The 22,619-nt window shown below is 38.4% G+C and overlaps 1 protein-coding gene across 3 annotated transcripts in view; it reads right to left on the bottom strand.

Moving 5' to 3' along the window:
- MAP4K3 (mitogen-activated protein kinase kinase kinase kinase 3) overlaps positions 1–22,619 on the bottom strand; it is a 151,958-nt gene that overhangs the window by 71,675 nt on the left and 57,664 nt on the right. For all 3 annotated transcript variants that reach the window (XM_036262865.1, XM_036262866.1, XM_036262867.1), the window contains exons 2-4: positions 17,661–17,718; positions 3,971–4,061; positions 1,661–1,725 (exon numbers count right to left, since the gene is read on the bottom strand). In XM_036262865.1, coding sequence (XP_036118758.1) covers positions 1,661–1,725; positions 3,971–4,061; positions 17,661–17,718 — 214 coding nt within the window. The remainder of the gene's footprint in view (positions 1–1,660; positions 1,726–3,970; positions 4,062–17,660; positions 17,719–22,619) is intronic.

Raw genomic sequence — 22,619 nt, forward strand, 5'->3', positions numbered from 1 at the left:
ATAAAACAGGGAAAGCATGTTTTTCAAAAGTGATGTTTTACACAAGTTCCACTAAGCAACAGGTTTAATTGTTTAAAACAATTCTAAAATATAAGGTCCATGAGGGCAGAATTTTAAATAATCTAATTGGCTCATTGTTGTATGCCCAGTGTATACAATGGTGTGTGGAGAAGTTATGCAATAAATGTTTATGGAATGAATAAAAGCCTGAAATAGTTTCTGAAATTAAATATATTTTTATATCTTACTGAACAACATTATTTCTTAAATATTAAAAGAAAGCAAGCATGGCCAAAAGGTTTAGCTAGTTTTTATTATAGCTTTTTAAAAATTGATGTGTTACATGTATTATGGCTCATTTAAAGTCAGTATTTTTCCTTAAAATTTTTAGTTTTATAGCTGTAAAATTAATGTATATTAACTATAGAAAATTCCAATCAACAGAGAAGTTTGGAAAGTAAAGGCCTCTTCCTTATTCAAACTATTACTCAATAATAAGCAGTATCTATAGTTTGGCTTATAGATTACCAGACAATTTTATGCAGAGATAGTTCAGATAACATATGTATATGCATCACACACAAAAGCATAAATGGGATCATATCACACATACAGTTCTGAACCTCCCCTTTTCACTTACCATGTATACCTTTCCAAATCAATAAGTATAGCTTAATCATATTGTAATATTTGAAAAATATTTCTCTGTGAGCATCTATCCACTATGGAAGACATTTCAATAGTTTTCTCTTTTTCACTACTTCATCACTTTAGAGTAAAGAAATACATTCACTGGAAGAGACTATACTAAAAATCAAATTCTAATGATAGAATCTTTTGCTAGATAGTAACCTTACACCAAAATATAGTGAAGTGAAATGAAAAAGAATCAATATTCCTATCCAAAGACGCTTTTAACATGTGCTTTATTACAATCAGCCCCTACAATTACATAAGTGGTTCCAAACTAGATATACAGGCTCAAGTTCTAAATGAAAAAAATAAGAAAATGTTTCCAAAGAATTTTCTCAGAAAACTGATAGCATGGATTATTAAAATTATAAATAATTTTATTTTACAGCAAAAGAATAAAGCTACTCAGCAGTTTGTAAAAGTAACCCATTAACAGAACTAGAATAGAAAAGGGAAACAAAAGACCAAAAGATTGTTTATTTTAAGTCTCTTTTATATATTACTCCACTGAAATCCCAATGAAAAAATGTTCTAATAATTTTTTAATTCCCCAGAATCTAGCATCTAAGACAGCAAACATTCATTCAACTGATGCTTCTTGAATATGTGAGAGCAAACTCGACTACCTTTATAGTAAGTAACACTATTCATTTATAAGTTGGATATTATTTTGGCTTAGTATTAGCCATCAAGGTCTTTGCATGTCTTCTATAAGTCTGAGTTTGAAATTTCGAACTAACTATATATAATATTCCTTGTATAGTATTAGCAAATAATTCAACTGCATGTAATTTTCCAACTAACAAAGCAAATGTTCTTTTCATATATATATATGAAATACCTTTATGTATCCAAATAACATAATAAAACATACTTTCCCCAAAACAACATTAATGTTTTAATACAGTACATTACTATATGTTAAGAAATTCTATTTAATCTCTATAAAATATAACTTTGGTCTTACCATGATAAATATCCTGTAACGAACCACCTCCGCAAAACTCCATGCAAATCCAAAGTTTATCACGCCTATAAAGAGAAAATAAGCACCTATCACATTTTCATGACTAAAATTATTTGTGGTAACAAGTATTTTAAAGTTGTATGCTATAACCTTGAAAACCCATATAAATACAATGCGTTAAGAAAAAAAGCTAATTTCTATGAATAAGTGAATTACCCAAGATTTTAATCCTTAAAATACACCATTTGTAGGATATAAAGATGCCATCAGGCATTATCGAAATGAGAAAATTTCCCTTTAGTTAAAAACTTCCCCTACTCCAGTTTACCCATCTATCTGATGACAGTATTATAAAAGTTCAATGCTAATTAGAAGGCTCATACCAAAATTATGTAGAAGATTCACTCCAGAATAGCAATACATCTCTAATCACTTTCATAGCACTCTCATCAACAAAACAGACAAAAGGTAAACTTGACTCTCATATCTACATTCAACAAAGATCTTTCCAGAATAATATGTTAAAATTTATCACTCATCTTTAGATAGCAATTCTCTCTCACACTTATATTTTAAGATAGCATTATCATATAGTTATAGGAAAAATAATTAGCAAAGAGTTAATAGATTATTCTTTTGTTTATCCCTTTGTTCAATCATTCATTATTTCATCTTAAAGTGTATAAGGAAATACATTATTCTCGGAGCAGAGATGGAGTAAGTCTCTGAACTGAGTAAGCTAAGTCTAATGCAGAAGAAAGACTCTGCCTTAGTGATATGTTTCTCTCTCCCCTCAATGCATTCACAATGCACAGAATATCTGGCAAATAAATATTTGTCCCATACATGAACAAATGAGTGACTCAAAGAATAAACAAACCAATTAGGAAAAGAGTCAGCAAACTATGGCCAGTAGGCCAAACCTAGCCTGCTGCCTGACTGCATACAGCCCAGGAACTAGAAATGGTTTTTGTATTTTTAAATGGTTGGGGGGTAAAGGGGTAGGATTCTTTGTAAAACTTCTCCCAGTTGAGTCTAGGTAGGTCATTCGGTTAGAACCAGTAACAGTAAAACAAACTGTTTTGATGTGGTGATTTTAATATATTGAAAACAATCATTTCTATCATGAACTTAACTGATTTTAAGGGATTGTTTGTTTATGCTGATACAGTATCTACTTGTGCTAGGTTTGTTCTATAAAAAAATAAAACTGATACAGAAACTGTGTTAGGTTACTGTTTGACTCACTCATCATTAAAGGAATTTTAAAAAGGACCCATTTAAATGTGTAATAGTCACTGACCTGGGGGGGCAGAATCAGTCCCTATGTGAACTAAGTCTCCATAAGGCCACTCTTTAACCTTAATCAAGGTGGGGCAATCGAGCTGTCCAAGAGTGCTTAGAATCAAGAAAAGCTGGTCCCCATGGATCTTCACAAGCTGGAAAGAAGAGAGGGCAAGCACTGCCCAGTCTTTCCCATGTGCTGTGCCCACAACTGAAGAGTTAAGGTGTTTTGTACCTGGATCATGAGAATGGGAGCTGCAAGAAGTTACATCCTTACATATCCTGTAGTGTATCGACACAGAACTAAAGGGTTTTGTAAATAAATAAGAAAACATTCTCTGATCATCCCTTTGGAAGGAACTTTATCAACTAGGTTACAGTATTCAATTCAGCTGTATATAGAAGTGAATGGAAAAATAAGATACAACCCTGAGATCATCCCCTTTGGAATATGATCTGGAGAACCTGGCCTGGTCCTGCCAAACCAAATCAAGAGGTGGCAAATTCAGTCTTTCTGAATTCACTCAAAGACCTAGAAAAATAAGAAGTTAGTAAAATAATTATAGTTTCTAGTTCTCTGGACAAAATGAAGGAAAGAGATAATTGCAATACTCTGAGGCCAAAAGCACAAAAGAAAAAATGTTTTTAATAAAAACATGACAGGAAGCAACAAACGATCCTCATTTTCTAAATTCACCCAAGTCTAGAAGAACAGGGCAACAGAATGGCATATTTAGATCTCTATCTATCACAGGAAGTCTAACCATAAAAGTGAGCTTTGACTGCCAGCTTCCTCACTGAAACCACATCCAGAATTCCCGAGAGTACAACAGACAACAGCAGACTATGTTATCAGTTACGGAATTAACATAAACAGGTCATAAATTAAGATTCCATTCATATGCAAATATCTTCAAGGTATAAAAAAAACTACAGACACTGATTAGAGCAAACTTCTTAGAGCAAACTTCTTTATGTGTGTCAGGTGCTGGAATCATTACTGCTTTTCTAAAGGTGACAACGTACCTGAGATAGCTTCCAAAATAAGCAACAATATTTGGGTGTTTACAGTCTTTCATCATAATAATTTCTTGCTGCACAACTGCAAAGTCTTCTCCTAGAATTAAAAAAAAAAAAAAAAGAAAAGCATATTGAATATTTAATAGATAAAATGAGTTTCAAGATATCCATTTATCTCAAAATACAATAAATGTTGTTGATACTACTTTTAATGACAATTTCAGTCTCTGCTTGACAGAAAGTAAAATACAGTGACTAAAAAGCATCAACTCTGGCCCTGGCCAGTTTGGCTCAGCGGTTAGAGCGTTGGCCTGCGGTCCGGAGAGACCTGGGTTCGGTTCCCGCTAGGGGCACGTACTACTTCGGTTGCAGTTTGTCCCCGGCCCTGGTTGGTCGTGCGGGTGGCAGCCACTCGATGTGTCCCATTACGTCGAGGTTTCTCTCTCTCTCTCCCTTCCTCTCTCTCCCTCCCACTCTATCTGTACAAAAAATGGAAAAATATCCTCGGGTGAGGATTAAAAAAAAAAAAAAAAAAGCATCAACTCTGGTCCCAGACCGTCTGGATTCAAATCCCAACTTTGTCCCTTACTAAGCTGTGTAAATTTGGGCAAGTTACTTAACCTCTCTGTGCCAATTTTTTCCTCTGTAAAATGGGGATAAAAGTAATAATAATAACCTATCTCATAGCACTGTTGGAAGAGTCAGACTAGGTAATATATAGCCCGGCCAGTGTGGCTCAGTGGCTGAATGTCGACCCAAGCACCAAGAGGTCACAGGTTTGATTTCCAGTCAGGGCACAAGCCCAGGTTGTGGGCCTGATCCCCAGTGGGGGGCATTCAGGAGGCGGCCATTTGATGTTCTCTCTCATCGATGTCTCTCTCCCTCCTCCTTTCTCTCTCTCTAAAGTCAATAAAGAAAAAAAAATGGACTAGCTAATATATGTAAAATACTTAAAACAGTGCCTGTTTGTGGGCCATCTGGTAACCCAGTACTGCTAGAGTGTAGGCCTCTTGGCCCTACAAAGAGCCTGTGCAGGTACATTTGACACTCTTGGTGTATTAGGGTTCCTGCCCTAACTTCAAAAAGAATTACTTCTTTCTGCTAAAATTACACTACATGTTATTTAGTAAAAAAGAAAAAGTAATGTATATTTCCTAGTGAATTATCTGATGATTATTTCTAAGGCATAACACTAATAACAGTAATAATAGCAAATGCTTATATAGTATTTATTGGTAATTCACTAACCCTAATACACCAGGAGTGTCAAATGTACCTCCAAAGGCTCTTTGTAGGGCAAAGAGGCCTATACTCTAGCAGTACCGAGTTACCAGATGGCCCACAAACATAGCTTAGCTTGTATTCCAATGCCTTGTACCAACTGTGCTGAGCCTGGTCAGACTATTAGCAAATAATCTCTCTTCTTCTACTCCCTCCCTGACCAAATTCCTCAAAATAAGATCTGGCAATGCTATAGCGGGGTCACATGCTGTGGCTCCTGAATGAACACTTGTCACAGAGAGAAAAGGAACGGCAGTGAATGCAAATGTGGCGAACCAGAGACTGTGCAAAAGGAGAACAAATAGAAGTGCTTACATTTAAATCAAAGTAGCTTTAGGTTACTATTTCAGCTTTTAAAATATTACATGTCATAAGAGCCTGATTAGAGGAACATCTGGCAAAGTGAAAAACAGAAGTCTTCCAAAGTACCCCTCAAATTAGAAGTATGCAGTTGCTAGGGCAAGCCCTGACATCTCTGGTCTTGGTATCTTCCCATTATAAATGCAACCGAGTCTTGAAGTAGCTCAACCATGAACCATTGGGCCCAATATCAAAATCCACCTTACTGCTCACTCATAAGGGAAGAAGTCATGAAGAACAGACTGTATGTCAGGTTCTTAATTTCTGCAATGAAGTGTATATAAAATCAAATATCTCCAAAGGGAGAATAGAAAATTTGCATGCCTCCGCTATGGCCAGTTTGGCTCAGCAGTTAGAGCGTCGGCCCGCAGACCAGAGATTCCTGGGTTCGGTTCCCGCTAAGGGCACAAACCTTGGTTGCAGTATGTCCAGGGCCCTGGTTGGGGTCGTGTGGGTAGCAGCCAGTTGATGTGTCTCTCTCACATTGATGTTTCTCTCTCTCTCTTCCTCCCTCTCTCTCTCCTGCTCTATCTGAAGATGAATGCAAAAATGTCCTCAGGTGAGGATAAGAAAAAGAAAAGAAAAACAACAACAGTTGTTTATGGAAAAAAAAACAAAAAACTATTGAACCAGAAAATTTTTATGCCTCCAAAATTTCAGAAGAAAATCACTCTACTGAGAGCCTCTTCTGAGTCCAATTTCCATCATTAAGAAAGAATTCCAGATTTTTAGTACTTTAAAAAAATTTTCAAGTTAAAAATAATAAAGCCAAAATGAAACTAATACCAATTTTCAGAGATATACTAAATTCTTTGAAAGTTTTAAATTTTGCTTTCTTGCTTGCCTCTCAAATTATACTTATCCCCAAGCTGGTACATGAGATCAAAGTTGATCTAGTCAGAGTGAACACTAGGACTTTAATGTTCAGATAGCAGCTCTCTTTCTGGGGTTAGCCCTGACAGTTCAGCAGTCATCACACAACTTCAAAGGGAACCAGCTTTAGAAAAAAGTTGATATGCAGAAAACCGAAGAGAAACTGGAAAAAGGAGGAAGAAGAAAGGCACATGACATGATTGAGTTACCTCAGCTGCCTCTAGAAATACTTGTATATACCAGTAAATTCCTTGCATTGTTTAAGCCATCTTGAGTGGCTTCTGTTACAACTGCAAGCATCACCAATTCCTCAGGGATCTTTGTCCTTATCATTGCCCTTATGACACTGCAGCGTCTGCATGTCTATGTCCTCATTAGAGTATGAGGTCCTCTAGGACAGGATTATGCATGCCTTAATCACCTTTGTATCCGTAGCACCTGATATGTGATTCTTCTTCTTCTCCATGATGACTCTAAATCAGGCATATCTGCTTTTGGTTATACAATTAATTGCTTATGTGCTACTCCTGTGCTTTCCACTGAAACCTGTCAGTGGTTTTAAGTCTTCAACTACCTCTTCCCCATGTAATGTTGTTGATCCAAGTGCATTATCTTTTTCCTAGTAAGTCATTTCCATGTGATTACAAAAACAGCCAAATTAAATTCAACACTTTAGGGGGATCCAAAGAAATAATCTATAACTCAATGTTTAAAGGTAACTGGAAAAAATAGATCTGTGTAGAAATAAAGAAAACAGAGTTTAATACATTAATAATCCAGAGGAGCCTAATAGTGGATTTAAAGGACCTCCTTCAAAGCTCAAGGGAAATAAATTCTGAAAAACAAGCTCCCCTCCCCCCAGTTCTAGAACACTTAATAGGATACTGTAGAACTGAATGATTAGACTCCACAATCTCTAAAAATTATTTCCAATTCTGAGAGTCTAAGATTTTTTGATAAAATTTTTATACATAAAAGTAAATAATACATCTTCCAGAAGATGGCAAAAAACAAAACACACACACACACTCACACAAAAAAAACACACAAAAAAACCTAACTGAGAAAAACAAGCAAGCCTATAAGTAGAGCAGATAATGAATAAACCAAGTAAACCGACAGACATATATAAACTATTACAGGCAAAATTCTTAGAACATAACAGTATTAAGCATTCAATAAATGTTAACTATTTGTAATAGACCATAGAATGACCCCAAAGGTATCTAGAGCCTAGTCCCTGATACCTGTGAATGTTACTTTATGGTTAAAGGAGTTCTGCAAATGTGATTAAATTAAGGATCTTGGGATGGCGGGATTATCCTGAATTATGTATTCATATTCATAAAGCTAAATCACTAAACAGACACAAAGGATTGGGCATGAAAAAGAAACTGCAGATATACTAAAAAGTCCTTTCTTTGTTTTTTGCTGTTTTATTTTTGAGCACTATTATTTTTAAATGTGTACATTTCTAATTTGCCCAGTATAGTCAGCCTCAAGCCCATAATATGGCTCTAATATATTAAAGTGTAGCTAAGCAATCCATGATTAACCTTGCAAAGTAATTATCATAAATGATGTAACGACGACTTTCTTCACGATGGCAATAAACACAGAACAGCACTGCGTAAACAACTGGTGGAAAGGGAGCTACTTAAGTACTCCAGGGAGACAGCAAAAGGATGCAGAGAAATAATTACCCTGGTGTCTTGCCACTCTATGATGAAAATACAGGGGAGAAAGCACCTCTCCTGCCTGTCAGGGCAGAGAAACTAATGTGAAAAGCTGCCAGAAAAGCAAATTCGTAAAACAATAGCTTTGCAGATCCATGAAAAAATAGTAAAATGAGGTCTTACTGGTATCTCTTCACACTTTAAAAATTTTGCTGTATAATTTAATAAATTCTGCTCTTGATGGAAATAAAACATAATACCCTATTTTCTCCCTGCTGGTCAATCTATGTTTCATTGTATTTGAAAAGGAATGAGTTTCTCCACAAGTTGCTACTTAATTAATCAGTTATCTGTTTTTATATTCTACTTTAATAACCAGTACTGCAAATGAGCAGCAATAAGCAACTTTAATTATACCACATTTTTTAGGGTAAAAAACCCTAAAGAACAATGGACCGAGAATCAGAGGAATCAGATCCACAAAAAAGATGTGTGACTCTGGGCAAATTATAAGTACTGTGCCTACTTTTCCACAACATGAAACATGAGTGTCAGGCTTAAGAGAATGTTCACACAATTCCTTCCAACCGCCAGGTACTTTCTATGACAAAGGTTTTCAAAGAGGTGAAACATCTGACAACCATCAACATAGATGACCTAGAAAGTTCTTTATGTCTCTAAAATTGACTTTAAAACATAAAAAGGAAAAAAAAATGATTCAACAGATTCATAATACAGGAAGTTATAACACCTTATAAGAACCTGAAAGTACATACATGTGAGTTCTATTCTATTAGCAAGTATATAACTGTGAGTTCTATCCTATCAGCAAGCTCTGCCACAAACTTTCATCTTGATCCACTTTTCTTTTTTTTTTTTATCCTCACCCGAGGACATTTTTCCATTTTTTTGTTCAGATAGAGTGGGGGGGGGGGGAGAGAGAGAGAGAGAGAGAGAGAAACATCGACGTGAAAGGGACACATCGAGTGGCCACCACCCGCACAACCAACCAGGGCCGGGGACAAACTGCAACCGAGGTACGTGCCCTTAGCGGGAACCGAACCCGGGTCTCTCTGGACCGCAGGCTGACGCTCTAACCGCTGAACCAAATCGGCCAGGGCGATCCACTTTTCATTTTCTCTCAAAATAAGTGTCAAGAGTTGGCAGGGTGCTAGTCCAAACAGCTTAATGACCACAGGAACCAACCTGTAGCCTGATAAAATCAGGTTCACCGACTCATTGCAATGAGGAAGATCACACACTAGAGACCTTGGGCCACATCACAAAACAAAGGAAAGGATAAGAGTTGTAAGATTCTGCGAAGAGTAGGGCTTAGAACAGGTGACGTTTACATGCAAAGCAGAGCTGAGTGTAAAGGGTCTACGTCAGGACTCAACTGCAAAGTGAACCCAAGGTCCTCTTTCCTCAGGAACTGCCAAGTTAAGATAGATGTAGATGCTGTGTCCAGAAACCCCATATCTGAAGCTGTGCATCTCGGCTGTAAATCAAGACTGCCTCTTTATGTCAAAATGACTTAGATTCCCCAAGGAAGAGGAGGATGTTTTATTCTTGCTGATATAATTTACACATAGCCAAGTTTCTGGTAGTCTATGATTTTCGAGAACAAAGTTTCTCAGTGAGTAAGCAAGCCATAGTCACTCAAAGACTGGATCTGTCAGGACACTTTATAGCTGCGCCATTCTTGGGAGAAATATTGAGTGAGGCTTTATCTGTGTCTGTTATTCCAGCCTGACAAACGACCAGCCAGCTTTTTGCTCTCTCCATTAGTTACTTGAGATTACTGTCTCCATTGTAGCCAGGGTGTAAAGAACAGCTTGCTAATCAAACTGATTACATTATACTCTTCATAAAGAAGTTTATTTGCTGGTTTATCTTTTGTTTTTTTATTATGCATAAACTTCACCATAAAAGATGTCCAATTTGAACAAATATACTGGTTTTGAGGAAACACATCTTACCCCAATGAAGTTCATATACTACTCTTTAAATGTGAATAAAACTCACTTAGCTTGTTAAGTGGTGGCTCTACCACTTAAGATTTTTCATATATTAGTTCTAGAAAACACGTATATTTTTAAACTGAATAAATATCCAGCTAACACCACTGCCAACGTCTGAGAGCGGTGGAAGAGTAGGCCACACTGCCAGGGCTCAAATCTCAGCTTGCCCTAACCGGTGGGTTTGGGTGACACTGCTTTCAGTGTTTTTGTTTCCTTATTTTAAAAACAGAGTAATAATATAAGGATTAGATGAGTCAACAAACGTAAAGCACTTAGAACACGGCCTGGCACAAAGTAAGTTTGAATAAATTCTAGCTATTTATTAGGAAAAACATGTCATGGTTTAAACCAACCCATCTCTAAAAGATCTTCTTAGTCTTACATGTTCTTCATTAATTTGATTTATCCAATAAATATTTACTAAGTGTCTATGAGGTGCCAGGCAATGTGTCAGGCACTGGGAACCTTATGGTAGAGAAGGCAGATATGAGGTTTGACCTCACACAAAGCACAGTCTAGTGAAGACTTCAGCACCACTACATTCTTACCAACAGTAATTATAATTTTTTTCTACTATACACACCCTTGGTACTTTTCCCAAAGAATCGTTGTTATCAGACAGTGAGTTCCTTTACGACAAGGACCATTTCTTTTTTAATCCTTGCCTGAGAATATGTTTTTATTGATGTTTTAGAGAGAGAAGGGGCAAGGGAGAGATTGAGAGAGAAAAACATCAATGTGAACAAGAAACAAGAATCGGTTGCCTCCCAGAGGTGCTCTGACTGGGGATAGAACCCACAACCTTTCGGTGTTCGGGGTGACGCTCCAACTAACCGAACCACCGGGCCAGGGCAAGGACCATTTCTTGATGCTGATAATGCTAGTGCCTAGCTGTGGGAGACTTTTGCATGGCATCCATTTTGTTGCAGTCTGCTCTGCTGTCTCCGCCCCAGGGCGGGGTCTCTCTGCATACAGTGTCTGCATTCCTCTAGATAATTGTTTACTCCATTCTTTGCTTATCATTTGTTCCACCTGGGGTATTTACTGGAATTTGCTTCAGGTGGGATACTCATTAACTGTTTCACCTGTTTTTCCCCTATATATTATGTGAACTCCCCCTGAATAAACAAGACTTGATCAGAGCCCTGTCTTGTCTCCATTTCTTGTGTCTCTTGTCCCTCCTCATCCTCACTCCCCCTGTAGAGTCCTCGTTGCTCGACCTGCGGGATGGGTCAAGTGGCGCCCAACGTGGGGCTCGAGAACAGGGGATCCAGTGAAGGACGCCGTTCGAGTGGCCGGCAGGAAGGAAAGGAAAAGAGGGAACGACGTGGGAACCTGCTGCGTCTGCACCCCTCGGGTAAGTGAACGGCGATTATGGGTCAAGCATTGAGCCAAGATAAGATGTTCGTTGAAGGACTAGGAAAGGCTATCAAGGCACGAGGAGTAAAGGTAAAAATTAAGCATTTGTGTCAGTATTTTGATTATATTAAGGAAGTTTGCCCTTGGTTTCCTACAGAGGGAACTATAGATCAAAACCGATGGAAAATAATCGGTGATGCTCTTAAAGATTACTATAAAACTTATGGACCCGAGAAGGTCCCGGTAACTGCTTTTTCTTGTTGGAATTTAATAGATGAAATCCTATCTCAGAGACATTCTGATCCTCTCATTGTCAATGTAGTAGAAAATGGCGAGGGTATATTACAGAAAGAAAAAAAGGGGAAATAAAGAAAAAAGGGGGAATGAAAATGAAAGTAAAGAATGTGAGGACTTCATGTCATTCGATAGTGATAATGAGGAAGAAAAAACCGAGCCCACTTGGAATAAAAGCTCTCATACGGGGAGACGAGAAAAACTAACAGAGAGAGAGAGGGTGGGGAAATCAAAAAAACAAAAACTAGTGTTGCCCCAGAGGAAATAATCAAATCCAAGACAAAGATTTATCCCGACCTATCAGTATATTTGGAGATTGTTCCTGACAGAGGAGAGGTTGATTGGGATGAATTGGCGGATGAAGCTGCCAGATATCATAACTGATTGGCCGCCTGGTTCTCAATGCCCCCCGCCTTATATTAATAACTCCAGTGCCCCCCCGCTGGCATGTCCAGTTCTTGACCCTAGAAAAGAACTTAGAGATAAAACTGAACACCTCTAAGAACAAATAAAACTGGAAAGAGAGCACCAAGATCTCATAACCCAATTAGAAGGACTAAAAATAGGAAAATCTAAAAGGGAGAGTGAAGTAAAACCAGAAACCCTTGGGAATCAAAAACCACCCATGAGGGGAGCCACCCCAAAGATCCCTCCCCGCACGCAGCCTGCACCGGAGCCGGATGATATAGAGGCTTTCCCAGTAACAGAAACAGTGGGCGCACAAGGACAGGCTTGGCGCCACCATAGCGGGTTTGATTTTAAATTAATAAAGGAGTTAAAGACCGCTGTAGCACAATACGGAGCCACAGCCCCATATACTACGGCAATTTTAGAATCAGTAGCCGAGAATTGGCTTACGCCTGGGGATTGGCAGATGTTAGCCCAAGCGACACTTGCTGGAGGAGACTATCTCCTGTGGAAATCAGAATATGTAGAGAACTGCGGGGACATTGCTAAACGCAACGCGCAGGCTGGTAATGGATGGAATTTTGATATGCTAATAGGAAAAGGAAATTATGCTAATAGTGATGCCCAAATGCAATTTGATGCAGGTCTTTTTGCACAAGTTCAGGCTGCAGGCACTAGAGCATGGAGGAAACTGCCCACCAAGGGCGACATGAGCTCCTCCCTTACTAACATTAAACAAGGACCTGATGAGCCTTTTGCAGATTTTGTTCACCACTTAATTACTGCAGCAGGCAGAATTTTCGGTAATGCAGATGCCGGCTCGGATTTTGTTAAACAACTGGCTTTTGAAAACGCTAATGCCGCCTGTCAAGCCGCTATTAGACCTTATAAGAAAAAGACTGATTTAACTGGCTATATTCGCCTATGCTGATATTGGGGCTGCCTATCAACAGGGCTTGCCATGGCTGCCGCCTTGCAAGGGTATACAGTTAGACAATTCTTATCTCAACAAAACAAGAGTAAATGTTTTAGAGCGTCTGGTTAAACAGATTGATCAAGTTAAAGGAATAACAGATAACCATATAGATAACTCCAGGGACAAAAATTCGCCCTGAGAGCCTTTTCCTGTTTTTTTCTTTATTTCAGGAATGGACCGGAAGGCTGAAATCTTACTGCTAGGGATACTACTGCATCTTTGCCTGCTTGTGGAAGGAGGTTTGGGGCCTCCTCCAAACCCTGACGAGCTCCTGAGGGCCTTATTTGCCCCCCCATGTGACTGCCTTGCAGGAACGCTGCTGCTTAAAAGCTTTTCGATAACCCCTTTTGGAGCAGACTAAATGGGGTGCTGCCTTATCTTCTCCCTCTGTTGGGCCCCTTACTTGGCCTTTTACTGATTGTGTCATTAGGACCTTTCCTCTTCAAGGAGGTGATGGCTTTCATCAAGCAGCAGATAGATGCCATTAAGATGCAACCCATATACAGGTCCACTATCATAAACTTGAAATGGCCGACAGAGAAGCTCACTCTAGCTGTGAGTCAATAAGCTATGACTATGCCCGAGATGGCAAATAGTGAGTCTCAAAAACCTCGTCACCTTGGTGTGCTGGACTGGATAGCCAGAGATGGGCAACTGGAACTCACACGCATCGCCAACTACCACCTAAGACAGGAACAAGGCCTTATGCTGCCTTGCTATTCCAATGACGGGTTTGGACAGGTTGGCACTGTGTGCAAGTTTCCTGACCTAAGACAGGCACAGTCCCCTCAAGGTATTATTTCGGCCTTAAAATTTAAAAAAAAAAGGGGGGGGGAACCTGTGGGAGACTTTTGCATGGCATCCATTTAGTTGCAGTCTGCTCTGCTGTCTCCGCCCCAGGGCGGGGTCTCTCTGCATACAATGTCTGCATTCCTCTAGATAATTGTTTACTCCATTCTTATCATTTGTTCCACCTGGGGTATTTACTGGAATTTGCTTCAGGTGGGATACTCATTAACTGTTTCACCTGTTTTTCCCCTATATATTATGTGAACTCCCCCTGAATAAACGAGACTTGATCAGAACCCTGTCTTGTCTCCATTTCTCGTGTCTCTTGTCCCTCCTCCCCCTCCCCCCTCCCCCCCCAAAGTCCTCGTTGCTCGACCTGCGGGACGGGTCACCTAACTAAAGGTCTTAACAACATAGTCGGTAAATATTTGTGGCAATTCCCCAGTGCTTGTTTCTATAATATATATTTTTGCACATTATATTTTACCATTGAGATCCCATTTCTGTTTAACTGTCTATTTCTCCCTTCAACTGTCAGTTTTTGCTTTATATATTTTGGGGCTTTGTTTTTATGTATTTTAATTTATTGTTGACAATATTACAGATGTTCCCCATTTTCCCCTCCTTTGCCCCCCTCCACCCAGCCGCTGCCCCATCCAAGCCATCACCACACTTGTAGATTATGGAGTGACAGATCTGGGTACTGCCTATCTTTTTCTTTAAAGGTACTTCCACCTCTCATTAAACAGTTATCTTAGTACTTTTTTTTTTTTTTTAACCCACTTTATGAGTAGACTGAAGATAAATTATGAATATACACTTATCATCCTCTGAGACTTTGGGGAAAAAGTAACATGGACATATAATTAACATAACAGGATAGGAAATTCACTAATGAGCAGTTTTTAAAATAGAGACACGTTTACCTACCTTGGAGTTGTACCTTATGTAATTCCTTTAACACTAATTACCCATAACTTTAATTTTTAGTGAAAAGATCTTTTAACAGGTGAAAATGAATGCTATATTGCTTTCAGGTGTTCTAATGATAGTTCTTGAATAGCTATGTTAATGGAAATAATAAAAAATGGTTGATTTCTAAATTCAATTGGACACGTGACACTGTACAACAGTCTCATCACTGGTAACTAGTCAGTCCCTTCTTCTATTCCCAACAGTGGTGCTTACAACAATAAAAAGTCATTTCCATTACTGTTCAGATATCTTACCAACTTCCGCTTCATTTTCAGCTAAGGACATAGATTCCTCCATTTGAAAAAAACAGAGACCCTGTTGTAAAGATCTTTTTTTACAAAGATGTGGATCCCAAAGATGGTCCTCTCCTCCTTTTCGGAAGAGGTACCTCATGATCCTATCTCCATCCATGCCCGCTCAGAACCTTGCTCCATCATTTATATTCTTTCCACCATCACTCACTGTTGCCTTTCAGTGTACAAACATGCTCAAACTTACTTCAATGTAAAAACTTTTTCTTAAAACCTTGCTTCTCTGATATTAAATGAAGTTACTTGCTCAAGTTCACAGAGCAAGAGAGTGGGACACAAGGAACTGGACCACAACCATCAAATCCGTTTACTTCCTATTGCTTTGCAGTTAAATTCCTTTAAAAAACAAGTCTTAGCTATGTCTTCTTTTCCTTATTTCCATTCAAAGACTACTGAAATTACTCCAATATGTTTCATTCAACGACTACTGAAATTACTCTTGCTAAGGTCCATGTCGTTTTAAGACCCAAATCAAAGGTCTCTTACTCATTCTCATCCTCCTCAACATTTCAGCAGCATTTGATACTAGTGACTCCTTTCTTTTTGAAATTCTCAAACTACAACTATAACCAAACACCAATAGTTTTCAAATCAATGCTTCAGCGAAGACTTCTCTCCTGAGCACCAGAGCTATAGATCAAACTGACAACTGTACATATAGGGTGGGGCAGAAGTAATTTTACAGTTATGAGTATGTGAAAGTTTATTCTTGTATTATTTATTATTGCATTGTTTTCCACTGAATTACTGTAAACCTACTTTTGCCCCACCAGGTATCTACGCAAACAATCTCTAAACACTGCATAAGCAACATGTCTGAAATGAAAATGCATTCTCTCTTCTAAATATCTCAGCCCCACTATACCTACCTTTGTTCAAATCCTCATAACAACCCTCAAATGGCCTCTTGGGCAGAACACTGTTTAAAGCTTCAATAGCCGTTCTTTTCTTCTTAGACATAGCTACCTAGCTAAAGACCACATTTCCTAGCCTCTCATGTTTGTGTGGCCACGTAAGTAAGTTCTCAGCAACAGAAAATGAGCAGAACTGCTGTGTACTTCCTTCAAAGAAAAACTGCTTGCCTTAAATGCCTCTGTCTCTCTTCCAGCAAGCTGACAATGGACATGTAGTGACCGACCCTCAGTGAGCAGATGGAAGAGTGCTCCACTGGGTGACAGCACACAATGGGAGGAACCTGCATCCCCAAAAACCCCACGAAACAAAACTGAACTACCAACTCGGTCTCACGTCAGAACTGTTACATGAAAGAGAAATAAATGTCTATCTTATTTAGGTCACTTTACTTTGGGTTTCTTTGTTATAGCAGTGAATCTGAACCCAGTGCCCTTACTCTTCTCAATAAATCTCTTAACTTGTTTCCAGTATTAACTTACATTTCAATATATCTGTCACAGTACTGCCAGCTATCTTTTAAAACATAGGCTAAATTTGAGTCTTCTCCTTAATAACCTTTTTAGGAAACTGTCACACTTTTTCCAAAGTGGATGCATCATTTTACATCCCCAAAAGCACTGTATGAAGGTTCCCGCTTGTGGTTATATTTTCAGTTCTTATACTTCAGCTATACATGCTGACATGTTAAGGGCTGAAATGATACAAAATTATTAGTAGGAGGAAGGAGAGTAGTGAGTATAGATGAAATAAGGTTGGGCATATCTTGATAACTATATTCATAGTAATAACAGCTACTTACTATGGCAAGTTCTCACTCTGTGCCAAGCACTAACACAATTACTTACTTATGGCAGGAAGGAAAAAGGGAAAAGGGGTTTTTAAGAGAGGATAAAAAGAGTGTATAGTTAGCTCAGAAAGATGTGGGTTTTGCTGGGCTGGGAGGAGAATTAAGAGACAGAATATAGTTGAAGCTAACAAAAAATACATAGTAGTCCTAGGGGTTTTACAATAAGCTGTGCAAGTTGGAAAGTAACTAAGATAAAATTACTTGCCAAAGTTCACAGAGCAAGAGAGTGGGACACAAAGAACTGGACCACAACCACCCAAATCCCAGTTCACTTCTTTCCACCGCACCACTGCCCCCGCCACAGGACAGTGTTAACCTGGGAGTGTATCACTATCAATGTGTGACAAGGTTGCTCAATTGCATTCAGATAGAACAAACGGCCCTTCAGGAGTTCTCCACTTCCCCCAATTATTAGTTATTTTTCAGGGACAAGTAGAGCAAGATGTCTTCGGGTCTCAAAGAGGTGTAGGAGAGAGTAGACACAAGTTCTATTTCCCGGAAGATACTGGGAACAATAAGACAATGTTTACCAAACAACATTAAAATAGGCCTTAAAGATATCTATCTAGTGGCATACAGCAATAAGAAACATCAAACTTCAATTAATTTACCTGGTTCCAACTTTATTACTTTAATTGCCGCCAATTCACCAGTGTTAACATTCCGTGCCTAAAAAAGAAGAAAAGATAATTGTGAAAAAAAGTTTTCATTATAAACATTATAAAATGTCATTAGCTGTTTATTTCCAATTATATGGAAATATTTTTAAAGAACTGCAAAAGTGAATTATAGTTCTAAAACACTATGTCCCTGGCCAGTTTGCCTCAGTGGTTGGAGTGTCAGCTTGCAGACCAAGGAGTTCCAGAGGTCCAGGTTCAATTCTGGAAGAACCACAACTGAGGTGCGTTCTGGCCAGGAAGCAACAGTGCTGAGACTCCAGAGTCTGAGCCTTAAAACATACTCTATTCAATAGAGTCTATTGCCATTCATTCAGCCTGGTTAAATTTTTGAACTTATTAACCGTGCTTAAACTTGTTAATGTAAAAACCTTAGAATATGAAAAGCTAACATAATTAGCCCTGGCTGGTTTGGCTCAGAGGTTAGAGTGTCGGACTGCGGTCCAGAGAGACCCGGGTTCGGTTCCCGCTAACGGCGCGGACCTCGGTTGCAGTTTGTCCCCAGCACTGATTGGTCATGCGGGTGGCAGCCACTCGATGTGTTCCTTTCACGTTGATGTTTCTTTCTCTCTCTCTCTCTCTCTCTCCCTCTCCCTCTCCCTCTCCCCCTCCCGCTCTATCTGAACAAAAAATGAAAAAATGTCCTCGGGTAAGGATAAAAAAAAAAAAATGCTGCTTTAAAAAAAAAAAACTAACATAATTATATAACCATGAAAACAGCCCCCATGTATCTGTTTAAACATACCTGATAGTACAATCAAATCAGTGCAGTTTAATACAAACCAAGTATCTTTTTATAAGCCACACATTAAAAATAACTTTAAGAACTGGCCAGTTTGGTCAGCGGTTAGAGCAGTGGTTCTCAACCTCCCTAATGCCGCGACCCTTTATACAGTTCCTCATGTTGTGGTGACCCCCAACCATAAAATTATTTTCGTTGCTACTTCATAACTGTAATTTTGCTACTATTATGAATTGTAATGTAAATATCTGATATGCAGGATGTATTTTTATTGTTACAAACTGAACAGAATTAAAGCATAGTGATTAATCACAAAACAATATGTAATTATATATTGTGAAATATTTATTTCTAATTACAAATAAATGAAATTTTGTTTTGAAGTATGGTGTAGCATGGGTAACAGTCTTAATATAACAACAGTAAACTACATTGCTACATTTTACGAGAGTATGTGTAAAAAGCCAAGGTCAGTGCGAAGGTTGAGATTGCTTCTTTCTCACCAGAGCAGAAATTCTCTGGGCAGTCTTTGCAAGAGCACAACGAAAATCATCTTCCACAAGTCTACTTCTGTATTTAGACTTGATAACCAACAAGCTGCAAAACCCTGTTTCACAAAGATATGTTGTCAGAAATGGAAGAAGAAGGCATAACACAGTCTCAGACAGAACCGGATATGACTGCAAACACTTGATCCAGAATTTTGTAACTGGCATTGTAGAGAAATCAGTTCTCGCTGCATCGCTGTTAATAAGTTCAATGAACTCCTCTTGTGCTGTCTCAGGAAAATCTTCAACTTTGACTGTGAATGGGCTTCTGCCAAGTGCAAATGGGGTGTCAGGTAGATTTGGAAAGTAGGATGAAATTTTGTCTGCAAGCATGTGTAGGTGTTCTTTCACAGAAATCATCATCGTAATCCTTTTGTCTGGTTCAATGTCATGTTCCTCAAAGAAAGCGGATAAGGTAGGCAACATGTAAATTTTATTTCCATCCAATTTTTTTTTTCCAAAGCTGAAGTTTCATTTGGAATGATCGATCTTTTCAGACAAATCGAGGCATGTTGTATTTGGTCCTTGCAGTGATAAATTTAACTCATTCAAGATGGCAAAGATGTCAACCAAGTAAGCTATTTTATGCAGTTCACTTTTATCGCTGAAAACTGCTTCAAACTGCGGTCTTGCTTTCTGATTAAAAAACATTTTGAGTTCATCATGAAGCTCAAAAACATGTTTTAAAACTTTTTCCTGTCGACAACCATCTCACTTCAGTGTGAAATAGCAGAGCATTGTCAGGCACATCCAACTTGCACAGTTGCGAAAACAGTTGACTGTTTCAAGTGCTCGCCTTTACAAAATTGACAGAACTTATGATGCATTTCATTACTTCTTGTAATTCTTGTGGCAGCGTCTTTGTTGCTAATATTTGCTGATGAATCATACAGTGAGTTCTGACGACTTTTGGTGATTCATTTAGTACCAAACGTGAAAATCCAGATTGACCTCCTACCATAGCTGGAGCACCATCTGGACAACCACCACAAACCTTTCCCCACGAGATCTTACGCTCTTTCAGAAATGAATCAACTGTGTCAAATAAATCAGGTGCAGTAGTTGTCGTTTCAAGAGGTTTGCAAAAAAGAAACTCATCTTTAAAATCACCATAATTAATATACCTCACACAAACCAGTAACTGAACAGTTTGTAAGGTTTGTAGATTCATCAAGCTGGATGCTAAATACTGGAAGTGAGGCAGATTTAATTTCCTGGATTACCTGATCAAGAATATCAGCAGATATATTATCTATTCTTCTGCGGACAGTGTTGTTTGATAAGGAAATTGTACTCAATTTCATAACAAATTCGTCTCTGACCATAACTCAAACAATGTCTTTGGCCGCTGGCAACAGTAAATCCTCAGCAATGGTATGAGGTTTCATAGCTCTGGCAATTGTGAGTGCCACCAAATATGAAGCTTCAACGGCTGCTATGTTTTGTTTGTGGTACTTGCCAACAGAGTCAAGTCTGGCTTTCTTGAGTCCATCAGCTTTGCTTCTAAAATAGTTGGTATCCTTGCTGGCAAAGTTCGGATGCTTGCTATCAAAATGGCGTTTTAGTTTGTTCAGCTTCATAGATTCGGCTGATAGAACTTCACAACAAATAACACATTGCAGTTTCTTAATTCCTGCTGTAATTAATGAGGTAAAACCATACTGTAAAAAACCCTCACTATAGCCTGGCCGTTTGGGTCAGCGGTTTGAGCATCGGCCTGCGGTCCAGAGAGACCTGGGTTCAGTTCCCGCTAAGGGCATATACCATGGTTGCAGTTTGTCCCCGGCCCTGTTGGGTCATGTAGGAGGCAGCCACTCTATGTGTCCCTTTCACGTCAATGTTTCGCTCTCTCTTCTTCTCCCTCCCTCCCACTCTATCTGAACAAAAAATGGAAAAATGTCCTCAGGTGAGGATAAAAAAAAAATCCTCACTATATTTTCTTTTCTTAACGTTCTTCTCCACGTGACCCATTGTCATGGAATGGGTTGCTAATGAAAATAATATTAACAATAGCTTTAATAATATAAAAGATACATGGCATAGTTTAGTCAATACAGATCATTAAAGTTTCCTATGATTTACCATTCTCTCTGTTGTTTTTTTTACATACCTATTACTATCACAAGGAGGCAGTATTCACATCAACCACAGCTGAATATAAAAAGACCAATCAGCATCCAGAGTAAGTTCCCATGGTACAGATTTTTTTGTTTTTGGCAGTACTAATTTTATAGTATCTGATTTTACATTTACCCAGTGATTATAATTCATGAAGTGTTGTTTTACCTCCAACGCAGTAGCTGCTTTCTATATAGTAGCTGTTCTCTACACATGTGTGACTGGTCCGCATAAGTACATTAGGGTGCCAACCCTGTCACATACACCTGTATTTGTACGGGGTGTATGTGATGTGGTTGGTGCAATGATGTCATCACGTCAGGTACTTGTATGTGGGTGTATCTGCATGTGGGTGGACATGCCTGGAGATAGATAGAGGAGCGGTGTCTTGGTTCCTAAGACCATCAGAAATATGTGCTTTCTGATGGTCTTAGGTGACCCCTGTGAAAGGGTCGTTCGACCCCTAAAGGGGTCACGACCCACAAGTTGAGAACCGCTGTGTTAGAGCATCAACCTGAGGACCGAAGGGTCACAGGTTTAACTGTGGGCCCCAGTCCAGGTTGTGCAGGAGGCAACCGATTGATATGTCTTTCACATTGATGTTCCCCCATCCTCCCTTCCACTCTATCAAAAGTTAATGAAACATTATCCTCGGGTGAGGATTAACAAACAAAAAATTTTAAATGTTCTTTAATTGAGAACTTTTAAATTGTTTTAAACGATTATAACATGTAATAGTTGCACTATAAACTGAAACTTAATATATTTTCGTATCAATCAATGAAAAACAATATATGCAAGTCCCTGATCACAGAAAGGTCCATTCATGTGACCAAAATTATTCATAGTTGCAACACTGTTATTAATGAATTGGAGAAGATCAGCAAATCACTCAAAAGGGATGATAACAGCATTAACAGTGGAATCCTACTAAGAATACTGAGGCATTGAAAGTATCAGCCAAGTATCTAGAAGGCAGGTAAAGATGGGACACAGCCATTACTGAAATATGAAATTTAACCTTTAACTAAAAAAAGAACAAAGGTACTAACAGAACTCCCTACACAAATTAAGAAAAAAAATTAAAACAAAACTGCAGAGAAAATTCAGTTCTTAAATCCCCATAACTAATAAACACTTATTATGATGCCAACTTATGACAGGCAGTACAAAACAGATTAAACAGCTATTTCAAATGAAATTAATTTCCATTAAATAAGATCGACATTTCAAATACTGTTAGGTAAATATTTATTCCCTTCCCTACAATGAGAATTTACATATATATGAAACAAAATCAGAATATCATTCTGGAGTATTTTGTAAAGGGGGCAGAGTATAACTGTAAAATATTCAGGTATATCACATCAATGTTAGTCATAAATCTTCTCAAACACTATAAAAACCACTTGCCTATTCTACACTTTGATATCTTTTCTCTGTTAGGCTCTTCCTTTTTTTTTTTTTTATCCTCTCCCAAGGACA

The sequence above is a fragment of the Molossus molossus genome, unplaced genomic scaffold (genome assembly GCF_014108415.1).
Source record: "Molossus molossus isolate mMolMol1 unplaced genomic scaffold, mMolMol1.p scaffold_m16_p_15, whole genome shotgun sequence".
NCBI lineage: Eukaryota > Metazoa > Chordata > Mammalia > Chiroptera > Molossidae > Molossus > Molossus molossus.